The following is a 23,439-nucleotide window of genomic DNA, read 5'->3' on the forward strand; positions in this document are numbered from 1 at the left end:
TTTATCTGGCGAAACACTGAACATGAACTAATTATATTTTGCAAGTGCATACAGTAATATAGATTTATTTTCTTGTTCAGAGCTGGATTAAATAACTAAAACAACAGAAGTGTTTTTCTTGAATGTCATTTCTGGGGATTTTTTTTTTGTAGAGTAAATGTCCCAGTGATTAGGGAAATATTTTGAGGGCACCTACGGAGTCCCAACAGTGTGAAAATAACCATTAAATGTCACTGAAATTATAGACTAGTTGATGTAATCCTACCTTGACGACTACATCAATGTTCAACTTCTTCATGATGTTTTTGTGATTTTTGACTACTGATGAAATAAGTGTAAGGGACTGAGGAAAATTTGTGGGGAAGACAGTTACCAGTGTTCTTTGTCCCTGGTGGGCTTCAGTGTCCTGTTTGCCGGGTGGGTGCTGTAAACAGGATGGTGTTGGTTGAGTGATGTGGGCTGGGCCAATGGGATTGCTCTGGGGGCGGGAGGAAAAAAAAGGCGCCAGGAAGTGAGGGAGTGCAGAGAGGCAGAGCTGAAGAGAGAGCTTTTTCCAGGCAGGGAGAATTCGGTTTGGAGTGAGAGGCAGCCAGGCGTTCCCCTGCCTGTTCTTTTCATTACTGCCGAGGAGGACAGCATTCAGCGCACTTGACCTATGTTTCTGCACGGATAGCTCGCGGCACCTCTGCCTCCTGCGGCATCATCTTCCACACGTGTCTCTCTCCTGGACTGTGTGTGGGTATCGTGAGTAACTGGTGGGGACTATACAGTCCAACTGGATCAGTATCTACGAATGTGTTACGGAGGATGAGTTTCCCTATATGTGCACCAATGGAGGGCCCCCAACGCTTATAGATCAGAGCTCACTGTTTTATGTCTGTTAATTATATGTGTTATTAAATTTATTTTTGATATCCCGATTACAGTACTGACATTTATGGGTAAACAGGGAATTAGCCAAATCAACATCAACCGCTAGGAATTCGGGATCCTGTTGATTGAATATTTAAATAGTAGCCCCATATAATGGTCAGCAGGGGGTAAGGAAAACAGCCAAGGCCATTCAGCCCATTGAACTTGACCCTTATTTGTACTTCAACTATTCCAGCTTAAAATACAACTGAAACTTTAGTCCCCAAATACTTTTGACCTCTATCTTAAATGGGAGACAGTTCAAAACCTTTTTCACCCATTCAGTCAAGAAAACCTTTCCTAAGATTTGTTTTGAACTTTGCTCTTTGGTATATTTTATATTCCCTTTTCTTACCTAATATAAATATTACTTCAAAAATTAATTATGATTTACATTAAGCATACAATTTAAAGATCTATATTCTTCGATCTACACAGTACTATTTCAAGTAACGAGAAAAAGCCTGTTCAAGTCAATTGGTGTCCTTTATTATACTAATTTATTCTGCTTCTGTTCCTGTTCCTGCAATGTGGTCCATTAAATGCTGCAGTAACCTTGGAGCCTGCAATTAAGTGAGGGCGTGCAGACGTTCATTGCTAATTACAATAGCTATGAATAATTCTACAACGTAGATCAACACTGCTAATGAGTTCGTCTCTATCGCCAACTTTACATCATCTGTATGTTTTGAATAAAATGATTCATGTTTTTCTCCCCCAGGTACCTTCATCACTAACGAGTTCTGTTGCAGGAGCCTATCCTGTAAATGTTAAGTTGCCCGTAGTTTGTCCCCCCACGGCTTCCCTCCACGTCACAATGAATCTGTTTCACTGGTGGCAGCTAGGAAATAATCGATTTTGGAGTAAAGATAGAAAGCGTTCGCTGGAAATGAAAAAGAGAGAGGTAGTGGATTAATTTTTCAGATGACACCTTTCGAAAGGTCCCAGAGGTTAGACATTTACAGACCTGTCCAAGAACCCGTACCAATCCAGCAGGAAAGTTCCTTTGCTTCATCAAAGCAAATATTCTTGCCTACAAGTATTCTTGGAGCTGATGATTGTAAAGTATAGAAGTTGAGATATTTGATGGATGGGATCACAATCTCTGTCCTCAATATTTTACTGTAATGGCAGAAATGTCAGAATTTTACAGGTCAACATCTTAGATGTCAGTGACATCTTTTAGAATTCAGTCTCGAGTGTTTTGTTGGTCAAATCAAGGTCCGTGCGTTGACCACCATGGCAGGCCACCACAGAGCCATTGTATGGATATCCTATCGCACTGGGAAATCCAGGACACTTCATCCTTCTTGGAGAACCAAGTGCATGTCAAGTTCTTGAGGAGTGGCTGAAATCATTGTAGCACATCTCAATTCTCAAGCATACAATCCTCAAGCATACAGGATGGCACAGTGGTTAGCACTGCTGCCCCACAGCACCAGGGACCCAGGTTCGATTCCCGGCTTGGGTCACTGTCTGTGCGGAGTCTGCACGCTCTCCCCATGTCTGCGTGGGTTTCCTCTGGTTTCCTCCCACAGTCCGAAAGACGTGCTGGTTAGGTGCATTGACCATGCTAAATTCTCCCTCAGTGTACCCAAACAGAGTTTGGCGACGAGGAGATTTTTCCAGTAACTTCATTGCAGTGTTAATGTAAGCCTACTTGCGATTAATAAATTAACTTTACATTCCAGAACAAGGTCACCGCTCAGAAGGTGTTGGACCTGAGGGAATGTGTGACTACCAAACAGGTAGAAGGATGACCTAGGCAGAGAAGGAATGTCCCAAGCCAGTGACTCTCTCTCTCGCCTGTTTTCAGCTGTGAATACTGGGGAGGGTGATGACAATCGGGAGAAATGCAGGAGAAGTTAAATTCCCAACACCAGGGGAGATTTGACTGCAGATGGGGTGGACGGTGAGGGGGTTTGGAGTAGAAATGCTGTATTCTCACAGGATTCAATAGTTAAAGGAATAAACAGTTGTTTATGCAATCCCCAATGTCATTAATGAATGGCATGTTGCCTCTCTGGTATCATGGTGAAGAATAGTACTGAACTGGTGGAGGACATTCTACAAGGACAACAGCTGGAATTTGTGGTCCAATTTGGAACTAATGACATCAGTAGCTAAAAGTATTGCCTGAATCACGTGCTGAAACTGGTTAAAGAATAGTGAGAATCCAGAATGATGTACAAAGATTAGGCAATAGGCCAGAAAGCATGCTCCATGGTTCTTGGATTCTGTGCTGACGGTCTTGGTACAAGAGGAGCAAAGGAGGAGAGAGAGGCTCTTCCCTCAGAGGGCCAACAAGTACAAAAAAGTAAATAGGAACAGTTAGCTGTTGTAGTCATTGGCAGCAGGCCAGTCACAGTGATGTAAGAGACTTAATGACCTTATATGAATGGTCAAGGTCAATGAATGCATCTTCTTGTGCCGTATCGTACCAATTGCACCACTAGCCACACTTTTCATGCACCTTCACCTGACTACCAAGAGTATCAACCACGCTTCGTACCTCACATTCATAGCCACACCTCACCATTGTGTACTGGACAATACTGCATGACTCTCACTCTCATCTCACAAGTTGTACCCATTGTCAGCTATTGCATAGGCACACACCACCCAAATGCATTGTACCACATTCACTGACAACAAGTTCCCCCTTGTAGGACAAGATGGTCTATCATCGAGCAATTAGCGATAGGCAATGAGTGTTGGCTTAGCCAACAAAGCCCACATTACATGAATGATTTTTCCCTCCTCCATGGGGGAGGCTGGCACAGATGCGTGTGGCACCTCATGGCGGAGACTGTGCTGACCATTATTGAAGTGGCCATTACTAAGACAATAGCAAGGCTGAAACCATTCTGGGTGACTATATATTGTGCCTAATTCTTTGATTTGATTTTGATTTGATTTATTATTGTCACATGTATTAACATACAATGAAAAGTATTGTTTCTTGAGCGCTATACAGACAAAGCATACCGTTCATAGAGAAGGAAACGAGAGAGTGCAGAATGTAGTGTTACAGAATGTAGAGAAAGATCAACTTAACGCAAGGTAAGCCCATTCAAAAGTCTGACAGCAGCCAGGAAGAAGCTGTTCTTGAGTCGGTTGGTACGTGACTTCAGACTTTTGTATCTTTTTCCCAAGGAAGAAGGAGGAAGAGAGAATGTCCAGGGTGCGTAGGGTCCTTAATTATGCTGGCTGCTTTGCCGAGACAGCGGGAAGTGTAGACAGAGTCAATGGATGGGAGGCTGTTTGCGTGATGGATTGGGCTATATTTAGGACCTTTTGTAGTTCCTTGCGGTCTTGGGCACAGCAGGAGCCATACCAAGCTGTGATACAACCAGAAAGAATGCTTTCTATGGTGCATCTGTAAAAGTTGAGAGTCGTAGTTGACGTGCCAAATTTCCTTAGTCTTCTGAGAAAGTTGGTGGGCTTTCTTAACTATAGTGTCGGCATGGGGGGGACCAGGACAGGTTGTTGGTGATCTGGACACCTAAAAACTTGAAGCTCTCGACACTTTCTACTTCATCCCCATTGATATAGACAGGGGCATGTTCTCCTTTCGGCTTCCTGAAGCCGATGACAATCTCCTTCATTTTGTTGACATTGAGGGAGAGATTATTGTTGCTGCACCAGTTCACCAGATTCTCTATCTCTTTCCTGTACTCTGTCTCGTCATTGTTTGAGATCTGACCCACTATGGTGGTGTCGTCAGAAAATTTGAAAATCGAATAGGAGGGGAATTTGGCCACACAGTCATAGGTGTATAAGGAGAATAGTAGGGGGCTGAGAACACAGCCTTATGGGGCACCAGTGTTGACGACGATCGTGGAGGTGTTGTTGTTGCCTATCGTTACTGATTGTGGTCTGTGAGTTAGGAAGTTCAGGATCCAGTCCAGAGGGATGTGCCGAGGCCCAGGCCATGGAGTTTGGAGATGAATTTCATGGGAATAATGGTGTTGAAGGCTGAGCTGTAGTCAATAAATAGGAGTCTGACATAGGTGTCCTTGTGTTCCAGGGTAGAGTGCAGGGCCAGGGAAATGGCGTCTGCTGTGGACCTGTTGCGGCCTCACCTCGGGTCAGCCCTCATACCACAATTTATGATCGACAGTCTTGAGAGTGTAGTGTGTCTGCCCAAAGTTTGCCTATTGGTTTACCTCAGTGATCTCCTCCAAATAGTTGATCGCAATCGACAAGACGCTCCTGGAGTCTCAAAGTTGGTTGTCATCGGCTGCAGGACTCTGGCTTCTCGTGATGATGAGCTAATCACCTCATTGACTGCCGAATTGCAGGCGCCAAAACATGGACTAAGCTGGCTGAAGACAAAATGTTGAGTGAGGAGCCGGGACCTCCAAGGGGGCAAAAACATTTCCTCCAGGAATGGGACAGTGAATTTATTTTTACAAACGTCAAAAGCAAGACCGTTCGTTCAGAGTGTAGCCTCGAGTAAAAGGGGTAATTTGGAATGGCATCGCGAGGCAATGCGTGCAAAATTTCAAGAAAATTTCCCTTTAAACAGCACCATTCATCCAAAATAAGTTGAACCTCAACAGTCACTCTGTCAAAGCCTGTGGCAAAAGGCAAAGCAGCAAAAAGGCGCCTTTTCACATTAGCCATCTGCTGCCAAAACATAAACTGTTCACCGATGACGAAGTTATCAAGGCAGCGATGATGGTTGCTGCCGACACCTTATTCAAAGACTTTAAAAACAAAGATAAGATTATGACAGCCATCAAGAACATGTCGCTTGGTGATTTAACAGTAGCCAGAAGGGTGGAATTGTTGTCCGAGGATGTGTCTCTGCAAATACATGATGTGGAGTTGCCGGCGTTGGACTGGGGTGGGCACAGTAAGAAGTCTCACAACACCAGGTTAAAGTCCAACAGGTTTATTTGGTAGCTCGAGCTTTTGGAGTGTTGCCCCACTCACCTGATGAGGGGGCAACGCTCCGAAACCTCGTGCTACCAAATAAACCTGTTGGACTTTAAAGTTAAAGCTTATTTATTCGTCACAGGTAAGGCTCACACTGCAATGAAGTTACTGTGACATTCCCCTAGTTGCCACAGTCCGGCGCCTGTTCGGGTCAATGCACCTAACCAGCACGTCTTTCAGAATGTGGGAGGAAACCAGAGCACCCGGAGGAAACCCACAGGAGGAACATGGAGATTCCATACAGACAGTGATCCAGGCCGGGAATTGAACCCGGGTCCCTGGCGCTGTGAAGCAACTGTGCTACCATGCCACCCCTGGTGTTGTGAGACTCTGCAAATACAGCAAGACTTAGCAGGCTGTGAATGTTTCTCACTGCAGTTTGATGAGACATGATGGATATGGTCCAGCTGGTTATTTTTGCTCACTCACATGGCATTCAAAGATGTGACAACAAAGGAGGACTTCCTCACTCTCTCGCCACGCAGAGGACAAGAGGTGAGAATGTCTGCAATGAATTTAAACAGTATGTGACTGAGGAAAACATTCCGATCAGGAAACTGGTTTCAATCACAGCTGATGGTGCACCGTCGGTGCTGGGTGTCAACTCAGGCTTGGTTACACTTTGCAGAAACGATCCTGGATTCCCCTCCTTTGTCACTGTATTATCCACCAGTAAGCGCGAGAGGTTACTCACTTTTCTCGTGTAATGACAGTTGTCAAGATTGTCAACTCGATTCATTCCAGAGCTCTGCAGCATCACTTGTTCAAATCATTGCTCGAACTTCTTGCCGCCTACGGTGAGCTAATCCTTCATAAGAACTCTGAGCAGGAGTAGGCCATCTGGCCCCTCGAGCCTGCTCTGCCATTCAATAAGATCATGGCTGATCTTTTCATGGACTCAGCTCCACTTACCCGCCCGCTCACCATAACCCTTAATTCCTTTACTGTTCAAAAATTTATCTATCCTTGTCTTAAAATGAGGTAGCCTCAACTGCTTCACTGGGCAGGGAATTCCACAGCTTCACAAACCTTTGTGTGAAGAAGTTCTTCTTCAACTCAGTCCTAAATCTGCTCCCCCTTATTTTGAGGCCATGCCCCCTAGTTTTAGTTTCACCCGCCAGTGGAAACAACTTTACCTGCTTCTATTTTATCTATTCCCTTCATAATCTTATATGTTTCTATAAGATCATCCCTCATTCTTCTGAATTCCAATGCGTATAGCCCCAGTCTACTCGGTCTCCTCATGAGCCAACCCTCTCAACTCCGAAATCAACCTAGTGAATCTCCTCTGCACCCCCTCCAGTGCCAGTTTATCCTTTCTCAAGTAAGGTAATGTTCATGCAGGTGTGAGGTGATTAAGTCAAAGAAAAGTCCTCCAGAGATTTTTAGATCTGCTCCCTGAAATTGTCATCTCAAATCAAGAAATGAGGTGTATAGCGAGTTGCCAGGTAACGTGTGGTTGCTGGACTTGGCGTTTCTTATGCACAAAACTGCAAAGTTGAATGAGCTAAACTGTGAACTGCAGGGGAGGGACTTGTCACACACGATCAGTGTAGTGAATATGTTCAACAGGGCCTGTTGTCCCCGCCACCCGCCCCCCCCCCCCCCCCAGTTAAAGAACAAAATTACAGAGCACTTCCCAAATCTGGAGAAAATCCAACAACAGGTCAAACAGAAAGGCTTCCACCCAAACAAATTCCGTGACCACCTGAACAAATTGGAAAAGGAATTCCACAGACAATTTCAGGATGGAACAAATCATTGTTTGTCTCAAATCCTTTTCTTCAAGTGGACATTGGAGAGCTGACAGCAACATTTCTGCAGGTGTTTGAGCGAAACAGCGGGCTTGACGTGGAAATGATCACCATGCAGAATGACATAGAACTGAAAGTTAGGTCAAGGGACAAAGACTTTTAGGGACTTGTAATCAGAGAAACATACCCTCTTCTGACATTATGTGCACTCGAGATGAAGGCCCGCTTTGGTTCCACATACCTCTGGGCCTTTTTCCCAGATAAAAATCAAATCCAAGTATCGCAGTTTCCCATCTGATGGGCTGTATGAGACTGGCCATCTCAGACTATAATGCAGACTTCACAGCACTCTGTGTGCAAGCACAGATGTCGCACTAGGAATAAGTGAATTTTAGGCAGAAGTACATTTTGGGGGGCTTTAGTAAAGTCAAATTTTGAAGACCAAGTCGGCGAGGATTATATTTACTGAAGTTTAGAAAAGTGAGGGGTGATCTCATAGAAACTTATAAAATTCGAACAGGGTTAGAAAGGGTAGTTAGGTCACGGGCTCAAGGTGAGAGGGGCGAAGTATAACTCAGATATTAGAGGGATGTTTTTTACACAGAGGGTGGTGGGGGCCTGGAATGCGCTGCCAAGTAGGGTGGTGGAGGCAGGCACGCTGACATCGTTTAAGACTTACCTGGATAGTCACATGAGCAGCCTGGGAATGGAGGGATACAAACGATTGGTCTAGTTGGACCAAGGAGCGGCACAGGCTTGGAGGGCCGAAGGGCCTGTTTCCTGTGCCGTACTGTTCTTTGTTCTTTGGTAGATTCAGAGAGATGGTGGGAAAGTCTAGACCAAGGGGTCATAGTTTGAGGATAGGGGGATAAACCTTTTAGAACTGAGGTGAGGAGAAATTTCTTCACTCAGAGGGCAGTGAATGTGTGGAATTCACTACCACAGAAAGTAGTTGAGGCCAAAACGTTGTGTGACTTCAAGAAGAAATTGGATATAGCTCTTGGGGCTTAAGGGATATGGGGGGATCAGGATATTGAATTTGGTGATCAGCCATGATCAAAATGAATGGCGGAACAGGCTCGGAGGGCCAGATGGCCTCCTCCTGCTTCTAGTTTCTATGTGTCTAAATTTTTTAAGCGTAGATCTCGTGCTGCATTTTGATGCTAAGTGATCTTGTGCCTAAGGTTGGAGATCCTTTGTTTACATGGACTGATATACTTACTGTGATATATTTTGTCGCTTGTATTATCCTTATAAACCTGTAAGGGTTTAGCTGAGATGAAGGAGTTGTACGTTGTAGTTAATCTTTTCTTGTTTAAATGTTTTATTCTTTTGTTCAAAATTCATTGGTAGTCCTATGACTTTATTCTCCCACATCTTCGAAACCGGAAATAAAAGCTAGGATCTATCAAGCCAGATTCCACCCTTGGATCTGATTAGTTCAGTAGTAACATCAGGTGGGATTGGAACAGTAGAATAAAAGTGGAATATGTATGTGCTGAGCTGCCAGGCTCGAAGGGGGTGCTGAGGTGGTGCAGCCCAAAGCTGGGCCTTTCTAGCCCAGAGTAATGCCAGCTGCAGCCTCCCCCCAATGAACATCACCCTTCTCTCTGAGTGCTGGGGTCACAGGGCACAGGACTGAGTCAGGAAAAGGTACCCACAAAATTAGTGGAGTATTGGATTTTTTTTGTTGGTAAAGTGGGGGTTGGAAGCAAGTGATCCACTCTGCCATGTAAGTCAATATTGGGGCAGTTGGTCAAAGAGCTAGCTTAAGGCATGTCTTAAAGTGAGAAAGAAGGCTAAAGAGATTGAGGAGGGAATTCCAGAGCTTTAGAGCCAAGGCCACTGAAGACATGGCGATCAATGGTGGACTGATTAAAATTGGGGATGTTAAAGATGCCACTTAGATGAGCATGTCTGAGGATTTGGGGAACGGAGAACATGACCACATTAACGATAGTCAGCATGGTTTTGTGAGAGGGAGGTCATGCCTCACTAACCTGGTGGAGTTTTTTGAAGAAATGACTAGAATGGTTGACGAGGGAAGGGCCGTGGATGTCGTCCATGTGGACTTTAGTAAAGCGTTTGACAAAGTCCCTCATGGTAGGTTGGTGCAAAAGGTTGGACCTCATGGGATAAAGGGGGAGGTGGCTAGATGGGTGGAGAACTGGCTTGGTCACAGAAGACAGAGGGTGGTAGTGGAAGGGTCTTTTTCTGGCTGGGTGCCTGTGACTAGTGGTGTTCCGCAGGGCTCTGTATTGGGACCTCTGCTGTTTGTGATTTATATAAACGATCTGGAAGAAGGTGTAACTGGGGTGATCAGTAAGTTTGCGGACGACACGAAAATGGCTGGACTTGCAGATAGTGAGGAACATTGTCAGAGGCTACAGAAGGATATAGATAGGCTGGAAATTTGGGCAAAGAAATGGCAGATGGAGTTCAATCCAGATAAATGCGAAGTGATGCATTTTGGTAGAACGAACGTAGGGGGGAACTATACGATAAATGGCAGAACCATAAAGGGTGTAGATACGCAGAGGGACCTGGGTGTGCAAGTCCACAGATCCTTGAAGGTGACGTCACAGGTGGAGAAGGCAGTGAATAAGGCATATGGCATGCTTGCCTTTATAGGACGGGGCATAGAGTATAAAAGTTGGGGTGTGATGTTGCAGTTGTATAGAACGTTGGTTCGGCCGCATTTGGAATACTGCGTCCAGTTCTGGTCGCCACACTACCAGAAGGACGTGGAGGCTTTAGAGAGAGTGCAGAGGAGGTTTACCAGGATGTTGCCTGGTATGGAAGGGCTTAGTTATGAGGAGAGATTGGGTAAACTGGGGTTGTTCTTCCTGGAAAGACGGAGGATGAGGGGTGGCCTAATAGAGGTGTATAAAATTATGAAAGGCATAGATAGGGTGAACGGTGGGAAGCTTTTTCCCAGGTCAGTGGTGACGTTCACGAGGGGTCATAGGTTCAAGGTGAGGGGTGGGGGGGGGGATTTAACACGAATATCAGAAGGACGTATTTTACACAGAGGGTGGTGGGGGCCTGGAATGCGCTGCCAGGCAAGGTGGTGGAGGCGGACACACTGGGAACGTTTAATACTTATCTAGATAGCCACATGAATGGAGGGATACAAAAGAATGGTCTACTTTGGACCAGGGAGCGGCGCGGGCTTGGAGGGCCAAAGGGCCTGTTCCTGTGCTGTATTGTTCTTTGTTCTTTGTATGACAGAGATAGGGAGGGGCAAGGCCAAAATAAACTTGAAACAAGAATGAGAATTATAAAATCATGGCAGTGCTTTATGGGGGGCCAGTGTAGGTTAGGGGGTGATGGGTGCATGGGATTGTGCTGAGTATGGGTGCAGACAGCACTGGTGACTTCCAGTTTGTGCAGAGTATAATGTGGAGAACTGACCAGGAATCTGTTGGAACAGGGAGGTCTTGAGGTAACAAAGGTATGGATGAAGATTTGATCAGCCAATGAGTTCAGTAAGGCAGCGCCATGGAAATGGGCAGCGTTTACTGATGATGTGGATATGCTGCTGGAAACTCAGCCCAGGGTCAGACATGACACCAAAGCTGTGCATAGTCTGGTTTAGCCTCAGACAGTTGGCGGGGAGAGAGGGGGACGTTAGCCAGGGAACAGAGTTTGTCCTGGAAACTGAAGACAACGACTTCAGTCTTCCTAATATTTAACTGGAAGAAACTTCTCATCCAGTTATAGGATGTAGAACACACAAACTAATAAATTAGCAGTTCTGCTCTGCTGCCCTGCAAGAGGGAGGGTAGAATGTCACTCCTTGTGTAGCACTCTTTTTTTGAGTAATGTTCCTGGCATTGCTAAATAGCCGGAGGTATGTGGAGGCAGGGTGAGGTGACACTGAGGTTAAGTGTGTTAAGTTGAGGTAGAGAATTTTGAAGTTAAGTGGAGGGAGTATTGCTGGGCAAGTGATGTGGTATATTGAGTAGTAGGAGACATTGTTGCTGTGGTGGGTAGGAGATGCTATATGAAGATGCATTCACCGATTTATTTTTTTTTGACCATTCACACGAGGTTGTTACACTACTTGTGACACTGCTTCAGAGTCCTTGGGTTCAAACTGCAGAAGTTGATCTTCCTGGCCCATCTACTCCCACTCTTCCCTGAAAGCCCTTGAGAGCCTCCTGGCTTCTCTCTTCCTGACCAGCTCCACCAGTGTTGCATCTGTCATCCCAGAACTCCGTCCGCCCTGCTGTTCCACCAATATTATCTAGAATCATAGAAACCCCACAGTGCAGAAAGAGGCCATTCGGCCCGTCGAGTCTCCACCAACAACAATCCAATCCTATCCCTGTAACCCCATGCATTTACCCTCGCTGGTCCTCCTAACACTCGGGTCAATTTATCACGGCCAATCCACCTAACTCGCACATCTTTGGACTGTGGGAGGAAACCGGAGCACCCGGAGGAAACTCACGCAAGCACGAGGAGAATGTGCAAACTCCATATAGACAGTGATCCATGGCTGGAATTGAACCTGGATCCTTGGCGCTGTGAGGCAGCAGTGCTAACCACTGTGCCACCGTGCCACCCTATTTAGTGCAACTTCCAAGCGACACACTGCCTTTCAAAGAGCAGGCTGACTGCAACTTTAATTGTGATATTGTGCTGCTACTTCACACGGGCTGATCAGGTTATTTTTGACAGCACTCAAAAATCTGGTGATCAGAATGCGCCAGTAAATCAAACTGCAGTGACAGTGGAGCTGCTTTCCAGTCTCTGGTGATCTATTACACTCTGCACCTCCCCTCTCCATGATGTGAATTTGAATATTACTTTTAGCTGCAGGCATGGAATTAGTTTGTGTGAGATGCTGAAATGGGGTTTGACTGTCCCCTCAGGTGATTTACATTGCGAGTTTTATATAACGCAGCATTCTCCAATCAATGGTTCAGATTGTGCTGGGTTAAAAGTTTGGGAGTCTGGAGTCCCTCCTGAGACCGGATGGAACCAAGCTAGTTTTCAGTCGTAGAACTGATGCTCAGATCTCTGCTTTATTGCTCTTTCCAGTGTGGGTTCCTAGTTTATTTTGTGTTACTGCTGCAAGTTATTTTTCTGTACACAAGAGTTTTGTAAATATTACTCAAAAATACATCTGATGTTTTTATTGGGAATGCTGGATGTTAGCATTTTCAATAAGAACCTTTTCATTTCAGTGAATCCCTTCAAGTAAGTTCCATGACATGTCTGAGTCCCCGGCCGACTGGAATCTTGCTGTCCTTTTCCTGTCTGTCACTTCTATATTTTTACATCTTTGAGACAGATTTTGCATATCCAGGGAAACCCACTGCATATGCGCAATCTTCCACCTTTTTGTTTGAAAGTTATAAACTATGACATTACTTCCAGACAGCTGGGATCTAAACAGCAAGCTTAAATCATCAGCCTGACACAATTGTGCCTGGAGGTCACTGGCAATCTTTTAAGGTGGTAACCATACTTTAATGCATGTAAGTAGCCTCACAACACCGGGTCAAAGTCCAACAGGTTTATTTGGTAGCACGAGCTTTTGGAGCGCCGCTCCTTCATCAGGTGAGTGCCCAGGCACTCACCTGATGAAGGAGCGGCACTCCGAAAGCTCGTGCTACCAAATAAACCTGTTGGACTTTAGCCTGGTGTTGTGAGACTACTTACTGTACCTACTCCAGTCCAACGCTGGCAACTCCACATCATTAATGCATGTAAGCCAGGGAGAAGATGAGGATTAGCTGAGAAGTTTTATAATTCCATTGGTTCTGATGATACTCTGCACTTGCTTTGCAGGTTGGGAATTATAAGCGCTCAGTGAAGCGTATTGACGATGGACACAGGTTGTGCAATGATCTTATGAACTGTGTCAATGAACGGGCTAAGATAGAGAAATCCTACTCTCAGCAGCTGACTGACTGGTCTAAAAGGTGGAAGCAACTCATTGAGAAAGGTATGTGAACCATTGGGCTCAGTTCAGCATATGTATGTTATTAAATTGTAATGTAATTAAAAAGTGTGAAGTATTTTCATTTGTACTAACACTGGGGGGGGATAAGTACATGTCTGGATTTAAAAGCTGAATTGCTTTGCTCCTGCTATCCTTTTGAACCAAATGTAACTTTACAATCTAATGTTATTTGAGAAGAAAGTAGATGAAATATTTTCCCTTCAAATTGTGGATCATAACCAGCCAGTAATGTATGTTCTCAGTTGAGTTTCTCCAACAATGACTTGGTCCATGACTTGCCCAAGACCGCAAGAAACTACAAAAGGTCGTGAATGTAGCCCAATCCATCACGCAAACCAGCCTCCCATCCATTGACTCTGTCTACAATTCCCGCTGCCTCAGCAAAGAGCCAGCATAATTAAGGACCCCAGACATTCTCTCTTCCACCTTCTTCCGTCGGGAAAAAGATACAGAAGTCTGAGGTCACGTACCAACCGACTCAAGAACAACTTCTTCCCTGCTGCCGTCAGACTTTTGAATGGACTTACCTCGCATTAAGTTGATCTTTCTCTACACCCTAGCTATGACTGTAACACTACATTCCGCACCCTCTCCTTTCCTTCTCTATGAACGGTATGCTTTGTCTGTATAGCACGCAAGAAACAATACTTTTCACTGTATGTCAATACATGTGACAATAATAAATCAAATCAAAATCTATATTTCAAACTTAATAGCCACAAAGAGGAGGAAATCCCTAAAGACAGGTTCACTGGGACAGTAATGGAAATTGATTTAGTAAATTTTTGCGTTTTTCATTGTAAATATGGGATGGTACTTTGAACAAGAGAGTCCTTTATCCTGATTATTTTTCTTTCCCTTTTTATTACAGTCTAGTTTTCAAGAAATAATTCCTCTGCAGCTAGGGTAATTTTCTTGCCATGGCTAAGAGGTACTGAAATTAGAATTAATTTTCACTCTCTGTCTTCCAAAATTACGGCTGGCACATTCCTTTCACATCTGGCGTTTGCTCCTTGCCTGGCATTGAGCTGTGGAGTTGTCTGAATCAATATCCAAGCTGATCACAGCACAGCTCAGTGGCAGCTGTCTGGATACACACACTGGGTATCTTGGGATCTTTCCCAGACAAGAAGCCAACTTGGCAGCTTTCAATTGGACTGCTTTTTAATGATACAGTCTTCTCCGGGATGCCCTTTTCCTGTTTTTATTTTCCTCCTAATAAACTGAAGGAAGTAAATCTATCTGAATCTTCCCTATCTGACTTTGATTGTGATCTGCCAAAAACTCCTCAGAGTCTGGTTCCAGTGGATTGGAAGGTGGCAAGAAAATAGCAAACTGCTATTCAAGAAAGTAGGGAGAGGGGAAACAGGCAACCACATGGAGTTAGCCTTCTCTTGGTCAGGAAGCTGCTGGAATCTGTAATTAAGGAGGTGTCAACAAGACACTTGGAAAATCATTATATGATTAGGCAGAAACAATATGGTTCTCCAACATTACTCAGGCCAAATCCTCCATACATGAATAGTATAACACTCCATAATTGCACATTCCTATAGATATGTCAGATGGGAAACAAAAGCTTTTTACTCATTTCAATGCAAGCAACTGAGGAAAATTTATTTGTCTACAAATAATTCATCATTTGCTTAAAATGGGATTGAATTAAAAGGGAAAGAGATCCATCCATAAGGTAAAGGAATTGTTCTATTTAAAGCACCATGCAATGGCTGCAAAGCACCAATAAGCCGCCAAAATACTGTGTAAAGAAAGATTTGCATTTTGATAGCACCTTTCACAATCTCAGGAAGTTCAATTAAAAACTTTGTGTGGCCCTGTTGCAATGTAGGAAACATGGCAGCTAAGTCTCTGGATCATCTGTTTTAGCGATTATTGAGAAGTATTGGCCAGGACATCAATGTCACGGACGGAGGGAGCAGACAACCGTGGGTTTAGTATCTCATCCGAAAGACGGTGCCTCCACCACAGCTCTGTTATTTTGAGTGTGTTATAGAGCGAGTGTCAGTGAAGGGGAAGAAGTTGGAATGCTGAACAAGAACACACCTAATGTTGTAAACTTTTTCGTGTTGCAATTCACAGTACGGTGGAAATGCACAGGGAACAATTTCCCTGCTGATCTGGGAAACCTGCCTATGCTTTTTAATTAGTATATTTGTAGCCTTGGCATTGATGCCCTTTTAACCTGCTGACTGTATTTGAGTGAGATATCCTTGTGTCTTTGAGTGACCATTCTGATTTTTCAGGTTAAAGCATTGTGTTTTTGGTTGACTGGTGTTAATCAGATCCTGGTGTCTTGTATCCTTGTTCAGGGTCGGGTCGTCTTGCATCCTTTTTGCTGATGGGGACTTTCTTGCAAAAACAACAGAGACATATTTTGCCATTAATTTCACAAATCTTCCAAACTGAAATCATGTACATATAAATCTTCATATTTTATTTGTTATTCCGATGTTGCAATTCATTAATGCAAGATAGAATAAATCTTGGTAAATGGCGATGAAGTTTAGGGTTACCATGGAAACCACAATGAAAATCGGGAACACCTAACTCGATTACACGGAAACCAGCAATAATTGTAGATTTTAATTTTTGGAAAAGAAAATATTTGAGCATTCAATTAGGACAAGTGTGATGTCCTCGATCACTGTCAGGGAATGGGAGAAAAACATTAATATTGGATTATATACGAACATATTCTTTTTTAAAAAAACAATTAAACCCCTGAAGGGTAAAAGGTTTTTCTCATATTTAATTTCCTATAATACATTAAACTTTCACAGATGCAACTTGATGTTTGGGTTTGAAGCGAAGGTAGAACACTGGAGAAGTTTTTGATGTATATTTAAAACCCTAAGCTTTGGTATTTCCAGATATCACCTGCTGTCTGTCATTGCATGGTTACAGCAGTTATTTCTGGCGTTCAGTGATGCTATTTCTATAACCTGACTGGAATACTGATGCTCTGTTCTCTCTCTCCTTTTACGCAGCCTTATGCGCCGGGTCAGTTATAGCACCCATTATATTTATTGTAGTGTCATAATTATAGCATGGTCCCCTGTTAGCTAACTCGGTACAGGCCTGGAATCGAATCCTCTTATCTGTCAGACATCCTGTTACAATTGTCCATAATGTCACTGGGTAAAGCTGTGTTCTGTATTTTTATTTGTAATCCCAACACTTGGCTCCTTCATGAAGTTTTTCTCAACGTTCCATGTGTGGTTTTGGCTCCAATGTGGTGCCCGTGGCAAGTAGCATTAGGCAGCATTTTGCTGAGGGCATTAGCACGCAGGCACAGGGAGCGGCTGCTGGGAGTATGCAGGGAGTAGGCAGATTGTGAAGTCAATCAGCCAGTGTCACTGATTAGACGGCAGTGCTGCTGTTTTAGAATTCAGTGTCGCAGCTAAAGAGGTCGTTTCAATCTATAAAGCTCAACATATTGGCGCGATTCTCTCGAATTGGAACAAAGTGCCCAAACCAGCGGGAAAACTGGAGAGTTTCCCACTGGCACTCGGAGCGTCTGAGGGGTGGGATTCACTCACCTGATGGATGCATCCCCAGCAATTCACTGGCCATCCCCATTGTTCAGAGATCGGAGCAACCTTTTTTAAAGGGTGCCCTGATCTCAACACTTGGAGACAGCTCCCCCCTCCCCCCAAAAACAAAATGGTAACCCCTCCCGCCTCTGACCAGGGCAGCACTGCCAATTGTTCACCAAAGAGGGGCATTCCCCCCGCACCCACTCAACATGGGTCACCCCCCCCACATACTATACAGGCGTAAGGGTGACCCAACCCTCCCCACTCAGACCCCCATTCAGCCTCCAACGTCCCTGCCCCCCAAACTGGGCCCTGTGCCTTGGCAGTGCCAATGGTGCACTGACACCCTGACTTGGCACTTTGGACCCCAAGGGTGGTCAAGGAGGTAGGTCCAGTGTGCATTTGCCCCGCTGCTGCTGCCAGGCTGCAGAGGAAGGATTCCCCAGGGGTCCTGAGGGTAGGGTAAGCCCGGGGTGAAGGCAAGTGGTTGGCCTTGCCACTCTTCCCCGGGATGGGGGTTTCCTGGCTGGTTAGACTGCCCCTTCTAGGGTCATGGTAGTTTCAGGCAGCTCTGTGATCAACATCTTCATTCCTGCCTGTCAGCTGTGAACATTTTGAAGTGGCCAGGTCACTAACCTCTGTGCCCCCCCCCTCCCCTGATCACCTGGCAGGATTTTAAATCATTGCAGCACTCCATTCTGCAGCAGGGATTTCTCTTTCTCCCTGTCAGAAGCGGCAGGTGAGAGCGGACCCCTTTGAAGTCCTTTCACAGAGAGATGAGATGTCAGTTTCACTTGGAGGTTGGGGGGGGGGGGGCAGTTGGATTGTGCTTCCATTCTCCACAGCTGTACATTCAGCCTCAATGTATTCACACAGCTGTGTTTTGAAGTTTCTGAGCCTTCCTAGCAAGCTGAAAACTTTGAAACCCTCTCTATTGCATTGGAAACCTTTGATCCCTGTCGATTTCAAAGTACAGAGCTTTGAAATAAGTTTCCATTGACAGCTTAATGGATTTCTACTCGGCCTCCAGCCATCTGTCTTTATTTTCATTTCCCTTTATGCTTGAATGCATCTCAAATACCTCCATTGTTCCGAAACACAGTATTTACAGAGAGACTAAGCCTGATTGACAGCTGTAGTTTCTTTCCCAGCCCAAGCACACCCAATCCCCCAGACCCTTGGGGGACCCTCCCTCTGCAGCCTGGCAGCAGCAGAGGGGCAAATGCCCACTGGATACCTCTGACCACCCTCGGGGTCCAAAGTGCCATTCCAGGGTGTCAGTGCCAGCAGGCAAAGGGGTTGTGCACCTTTTGGCACTGGCAAAACGTGTGACCTGAAGGTGGGCCTGAGTGAGTGGGGAGTGGGAGATCTGTGAGGGGAGGGGGACTGAATAGGGAGGGGAGATGAGGGGGGGCTGAGTGGTGGGGTCTAAGGGAGCGGCGGGATGAGTAGGTAGGGCTGTGGAAGGGGGAGTCAGGTTGAGTCACCCTCATGCCTGCGTGGCGTGGGGAGAGGGGGGTGACCAGTTATTTGAGTGGTAGGTGAGAGGAAGCCTCTTTGGTTGGTGCTGCTTCCTTGGACCCTCGGGGTCCAGTATGCCAGGTCCATGCTGGTCATTACTGGAACCAGAGCAATCCAATGTATTTCCTACTGAAGAAGGGGTGAATGGTGGCAGATTGGTGAATGGGCCATCAAACCCATCACAATTACAATTGGTAGATTTGCATTGTTGTTGGGTTGCCACCCACTATGGGCGGGAGCCTGATCTGGGCAGCGGGGTGGGCCTGGCTCACGGTGAATGGTTTGGTGCCTGCTGCCAACCCAAAGGGCGGCACGGTAGCGCAGTGGCTAGCACTGCTGCTTCACAGCTCCAGGGTCCTGGGTTCGATTCCCGGCTCGGGTCACTGTCTGTGTGGAGTTTGCGCGTTCTCCTCGTGTCTGCGTGGGTTTCCTCCGGGTGCTCCGGTTTCCTCCCACAGTCCAAAGATGTGCGGGTTAGGTTGACTGACCAGGTTAAAAATTGGCCCTTAGAATCCTAAAATGCGTAGGTTAGAGGGATTAGCGGGTAAATATGTGGGGGTAGGGCCTGGGTGGGATTGTGGTCGGTGCAGACTCGATGGGCCGAATGGCCTCCTTCTGCACTGTAAGGTTTCTATGATTCTATGATTTCTATGAACCCCCTTTTTGCCTGATGCCTAATTCTCTGGATCATCGCGATTCTTGCTGGCAGTGAGCAGGCCCAGAGAATTCCTCCCCCACCCCAACCATCTTCAGCCCCAGAAGGAAAAAACAGTTCTTCCCCCATTTTACTGTTTTTCCCTTCTGAGACAGCGAGAATGATCCCTCCCCCGCCCCCCCCCAGCACCGTCTAAAGGGATTATTATCGAATTAGAGTTAGATGCTGACTAATTTCTGAAGCATTTGGTTACTAGAGTTCTGTAAAGTTACTAAAGTGGCTGCTTTGAGATATGCTTACGGACGCTGGCCAATACCAAGCATTTCAGTGTGTGGACACACAGTAGCCTCCTCCTGTGGCCGACCCCATTGTAATGCTCACCAGCTGAACCTGTCTGCAACCTTGCGCTGCAGTGAGTTGGCCGCTGCATTACCCTTGTCCCTGTCCCTGCCCTGGCTGCACATGGGGATCGCACATTGAAGCTACTCCAATGATGCTGACCACTCTCACCTCTATTGAGGCCGGGACATACAGCTGTGCCTTCTCCCATTGGTCACCTTCTGCTCCCTACTGATGTGTACCAATTGTGCCGACAAAATTGTGTGCCGCAATCTGTTTGGATGTGATGATATGCTTGTCATTAACTGGCAGTGTGTGTGAGAAACAGGTGAGAGGCGTGCGGGAGGGTGAGGTGAAGCTATGAATATTGGTTATACAAAGAAAATGACAGCACAGGAACAGGCCCTTCGGCCCTCCAAGCCTGCACCGACTGAACTAAAACCCCCTACCCTTCCGGGGCCCACATTCCTCTATTCCCATCCTATTCATGTATTTGTCCAGATGCCCCTTAAAACTCACTATCGTTTCTGCTTCCACTAAAGAACAAATAAAATAGTTCGGAGTTGTAATTAATAGTTGTTTGGAGATGATTGAAGGTGTGCTGCGTTGAGCAGTACGTGAGGCCAGTCCCAGAGTGCAATTGGTGTGCTTTGGCATTTAAAGATGCATTTGGTGATCTTGACCACTTGTGTGAGGTTATTGAACTTTTGGCAGCATGTAGGAAGATACGAATTAGGAACAGGAGGAGGCCACTCAGCCCCTCAAGCGTACTCTACAATTCAGTAAGATCATGGCTGATCTGATTATCACTTCAACTCCACATTCCTGCCCACTCAATAACCTTTTACCCTCTTGTTAATCAAGAATCTACCTAGCTCTACCTTTAAAACATTCAAAGACTCTGCCTCAAAAGGCAATGGAAGCAGAGTTCCAAAGACTCATGACCCTTTGGAAGAAAATATTTATCCTCATCTGTTTTAAATGAGTGTCCCCTTATTTTTAAACAGTGAACACAGGATCTAGATTCTCCCACATCCTCTCCACATCCAGCCTATCAATATCCCTCAGGATCTTAAAGGTTTCAATCAAGTGGCCTATTATTCTTCTAAACTCCAGTGAATACAAGCCTAACCTATCTAACTTCTCATTGGTTCACCCTCAATAAGGAAACGTGTCACCGACAAGGCTGTGATTCGAATCCACGCGTGCAGAACACAATGGATTAGTGGTCCATCGCCTTAACCACTCGGCCACCTCGTCATAAGACAACCCGGCCATTCCAGGCACAGCATCCAGATCGTCAGGGCTTGACTTTAACATTAACCACCATGGCTATTTTCATAGAATCCTACAGTGCAGAAGGAGGCCATTTGGCCCATCGAGTCTGCACTGACCACAATCCCACCCAGGCCCTATTCCCATAACCCCACACATTTACCCTGCTAATCCCCTGACACCAGGGTCAATTTGGCATCGCCAATCAACCTAACCCACACATCTTCGGACTGTGGGAGGAAACCGGAGCACCCGGAGGAAACCCACGCAGACACGAGGAGAACGTGCAGACTCTGCACAGACAGTGACCCAAGGCTGGAATTGAACCTGGGTCCCTGGCGCTGTGAGGCAGCAGTGCTAGCCACTGTGCTGCCCATTTTTGTTCCATTGCCTTTGCAAAGTTTTGCCTGGAGTGTTTTCTGGCCCCTGTAGATGGATCACACCTCTCCTTCTCCCCTCCTGTCTAACTCCTGCACCAAGGCCTCCAGTGCACCATCAGAGAACCTTGGACTACACCCTCTTTGCTATAATTCGTTCACAATCTCTTCTGTAAGCAGTTCCAGCACCTGGTCTGAATGTACCTCCCCCTAACGCAGGCTGACCTTCACTTGCAGAAACCTGGGCTTATTGAGGCATGCAGTCACTCAGCATGTTTAGCACTGGTTGAGTAAATGAACAGTCGGTACACATGTAGCACACTGTGTCAGAAGCAACAGTCACAGGTTAATCACATTTCATGATCCCTGCGCCTATTTTTGGGTGTTGAATTTTGCCTCCAATTGATTTAGTATACAGTGAAAAGTATTGTTTCTTGCGCGCTCTACAGACAAAGCATACCGTTCATGGAGAAGGAAAGGAGAGAGTGCAGAATGTAGTGTTACAGTCACAGCTCGGGGAAGGAAAGAGTTGGAATAGAGTTTTAAAAGCATAGAACGAGGGTAAAAGCTAGAATTAGAGGGGATGCTGGGCACAGCTTGCAAGAAGTCGCCTCGCTCCAGCGCCATCTTCGCCCGTTGTATTTTAAACTGGTTACGTTGCAAAGGTATTCAAAAGTTACTTTTTAAAAGCCCTTTTTGTTATATAAGCATATTAGCAGTCATGCATGTGCATAATAAGTACAGTACCAGTAATACTGTCAATGTTTAATTTGCAAACCCAAGTTTAAAATCAAAACAGTAGATGCAGGAAATCCAGCCCTAATGAAAATATTTTAAAATCCTATTTATAGCGTGGTTTTGATTGGACTGTGCTATATTGGACTCGGAGGTTTTATTAAGTTTTAAAAAAACAATAGTTTTGAAACCCATCACACTTGCAGCTTTTTCTTCAAGGTGCTCTTGTGTTGCAACTGGTCTTTATTTTTAAATTGCATTGCATGCATAAGGGACAAAATTGCGAGCGGTGTGCTGTCCCTCAGTGCGGCTGGTCCAGCCCTCAAACGTAGAACCTGTTGGCTCTCGTTGCGGGATCTTTTCAGAGACTGAATAATGCCGAAACTTCAGCCAAAACAAAGACTCGCGAAGCCAGGGTCCCGGTTAAAGACGTGTCTTTATTTGACCAACGATTGATGGGAGAATAAGCATTGGGCAATCCAACACCTTCTCTGACGAGAAGGCCCGGAGTGTTCCAACACCACTCCTGAAGTTACAGTGCATCAAACAGATCAATTATACATTTCTCAAGTTTTACTTTCCCTGCCTTTCCAGTAAGACCGTAAGACCTAGGAGCAGAATTAGGCCACTCGGCCCATCGAGTCTGCTCCTCCATTCAATCATGGCTGATGTTTTTCTCATCCCCATTCTCCTGCCTTTTCCCCATAACCCCTGATCCTCTTATTAATCAAGAACCTACCCATCTCTGTCTTAAAGACACTCAATGACCTGGTCTCCACAGCCTTCTGCAGCAAAGAGTTACACAGATTCACCACTCTCTGGCTGAAGAAACCAGGAGCCAGTCTTTATTAGTATAAATTAATCACTGTTAACAATTGTCATACAACTTATCCAGTTGCATTCTACCTTCTGACATCATGGGATTTCATTGATCCATAGAATCCAGATGCTTCTTCCCCTTCTCGCTTAGCAACCTCAGATGCTTAGCTACAAAGGTCAAAATTACTGTATCAATGGCTGAACCAGACAGCTAACATTCTCGTGTCTGAGAAGAACTGTCTTATCAGGACAGTTTGAACTTCCCCTATTCATAAAGTGGCTTTGGGAACCATACTGTTTGTAACTTTTTCTGATAAAACTATGCACATGCTGTGTTTTTATTGTCCCAAAGAATGTGGTTTGTTTGCTAAGTCTTCATCCCATGATGCCTCACAGCAGCCTGCCTTTGGCTAAAGTGTACAATTACTTTAGAAATACAGCTAAAAATACATTTTAAAATCCAAAATACATGTTTAAATCAGAAATACTTGTTCAAATCGCATACTCATTTAAATCGCTTACTGTGTTCATACTGTTTTCATGTACACAGTTCCCCTGTTAGACTGAGAGTCTGATC

At 45.4% G+C, this 23,439-nt stretch overlaps 1 protein-coding gene across 1 annotated transcript in view; it reads left to right on the forward strand.

The window, feature by feature from the left end:
• Positions 1-23,439, forward strand: part of pacsin1b (protein kinase C and casein kinase substrate in neurons 1b) — a 263,525-nt gene that overhangs the window by 195,786 nt on the left and 44,300 nt on the right. The window contains exon 3 of the mRNA XM_078197783.1: positions 13,413-13,569. Coding sequence (XP_078053909.1) covers positions 13,413-13,569 — 157 coding nt within the window. The remainder of the gene's footprint in view (positions 1-13,412; positions 13,570-23,439) is intronic.

Source organism: Mustelus asterias, chromosome 25, assembly GCF_964213995.1.
Source record: "Mustelus asterias chromosome 25, sMusAst1.hap1.1, whole genome shotgun sequence".
In the NCBI taxonomy this organism is placed as follows: domain Eukaryota; kingdom Metazoa; phylum Chordata; class Chondrichthyes; order Carcharhiniformes; family Triakidae; genus Mustelus; species Mustelus asterias.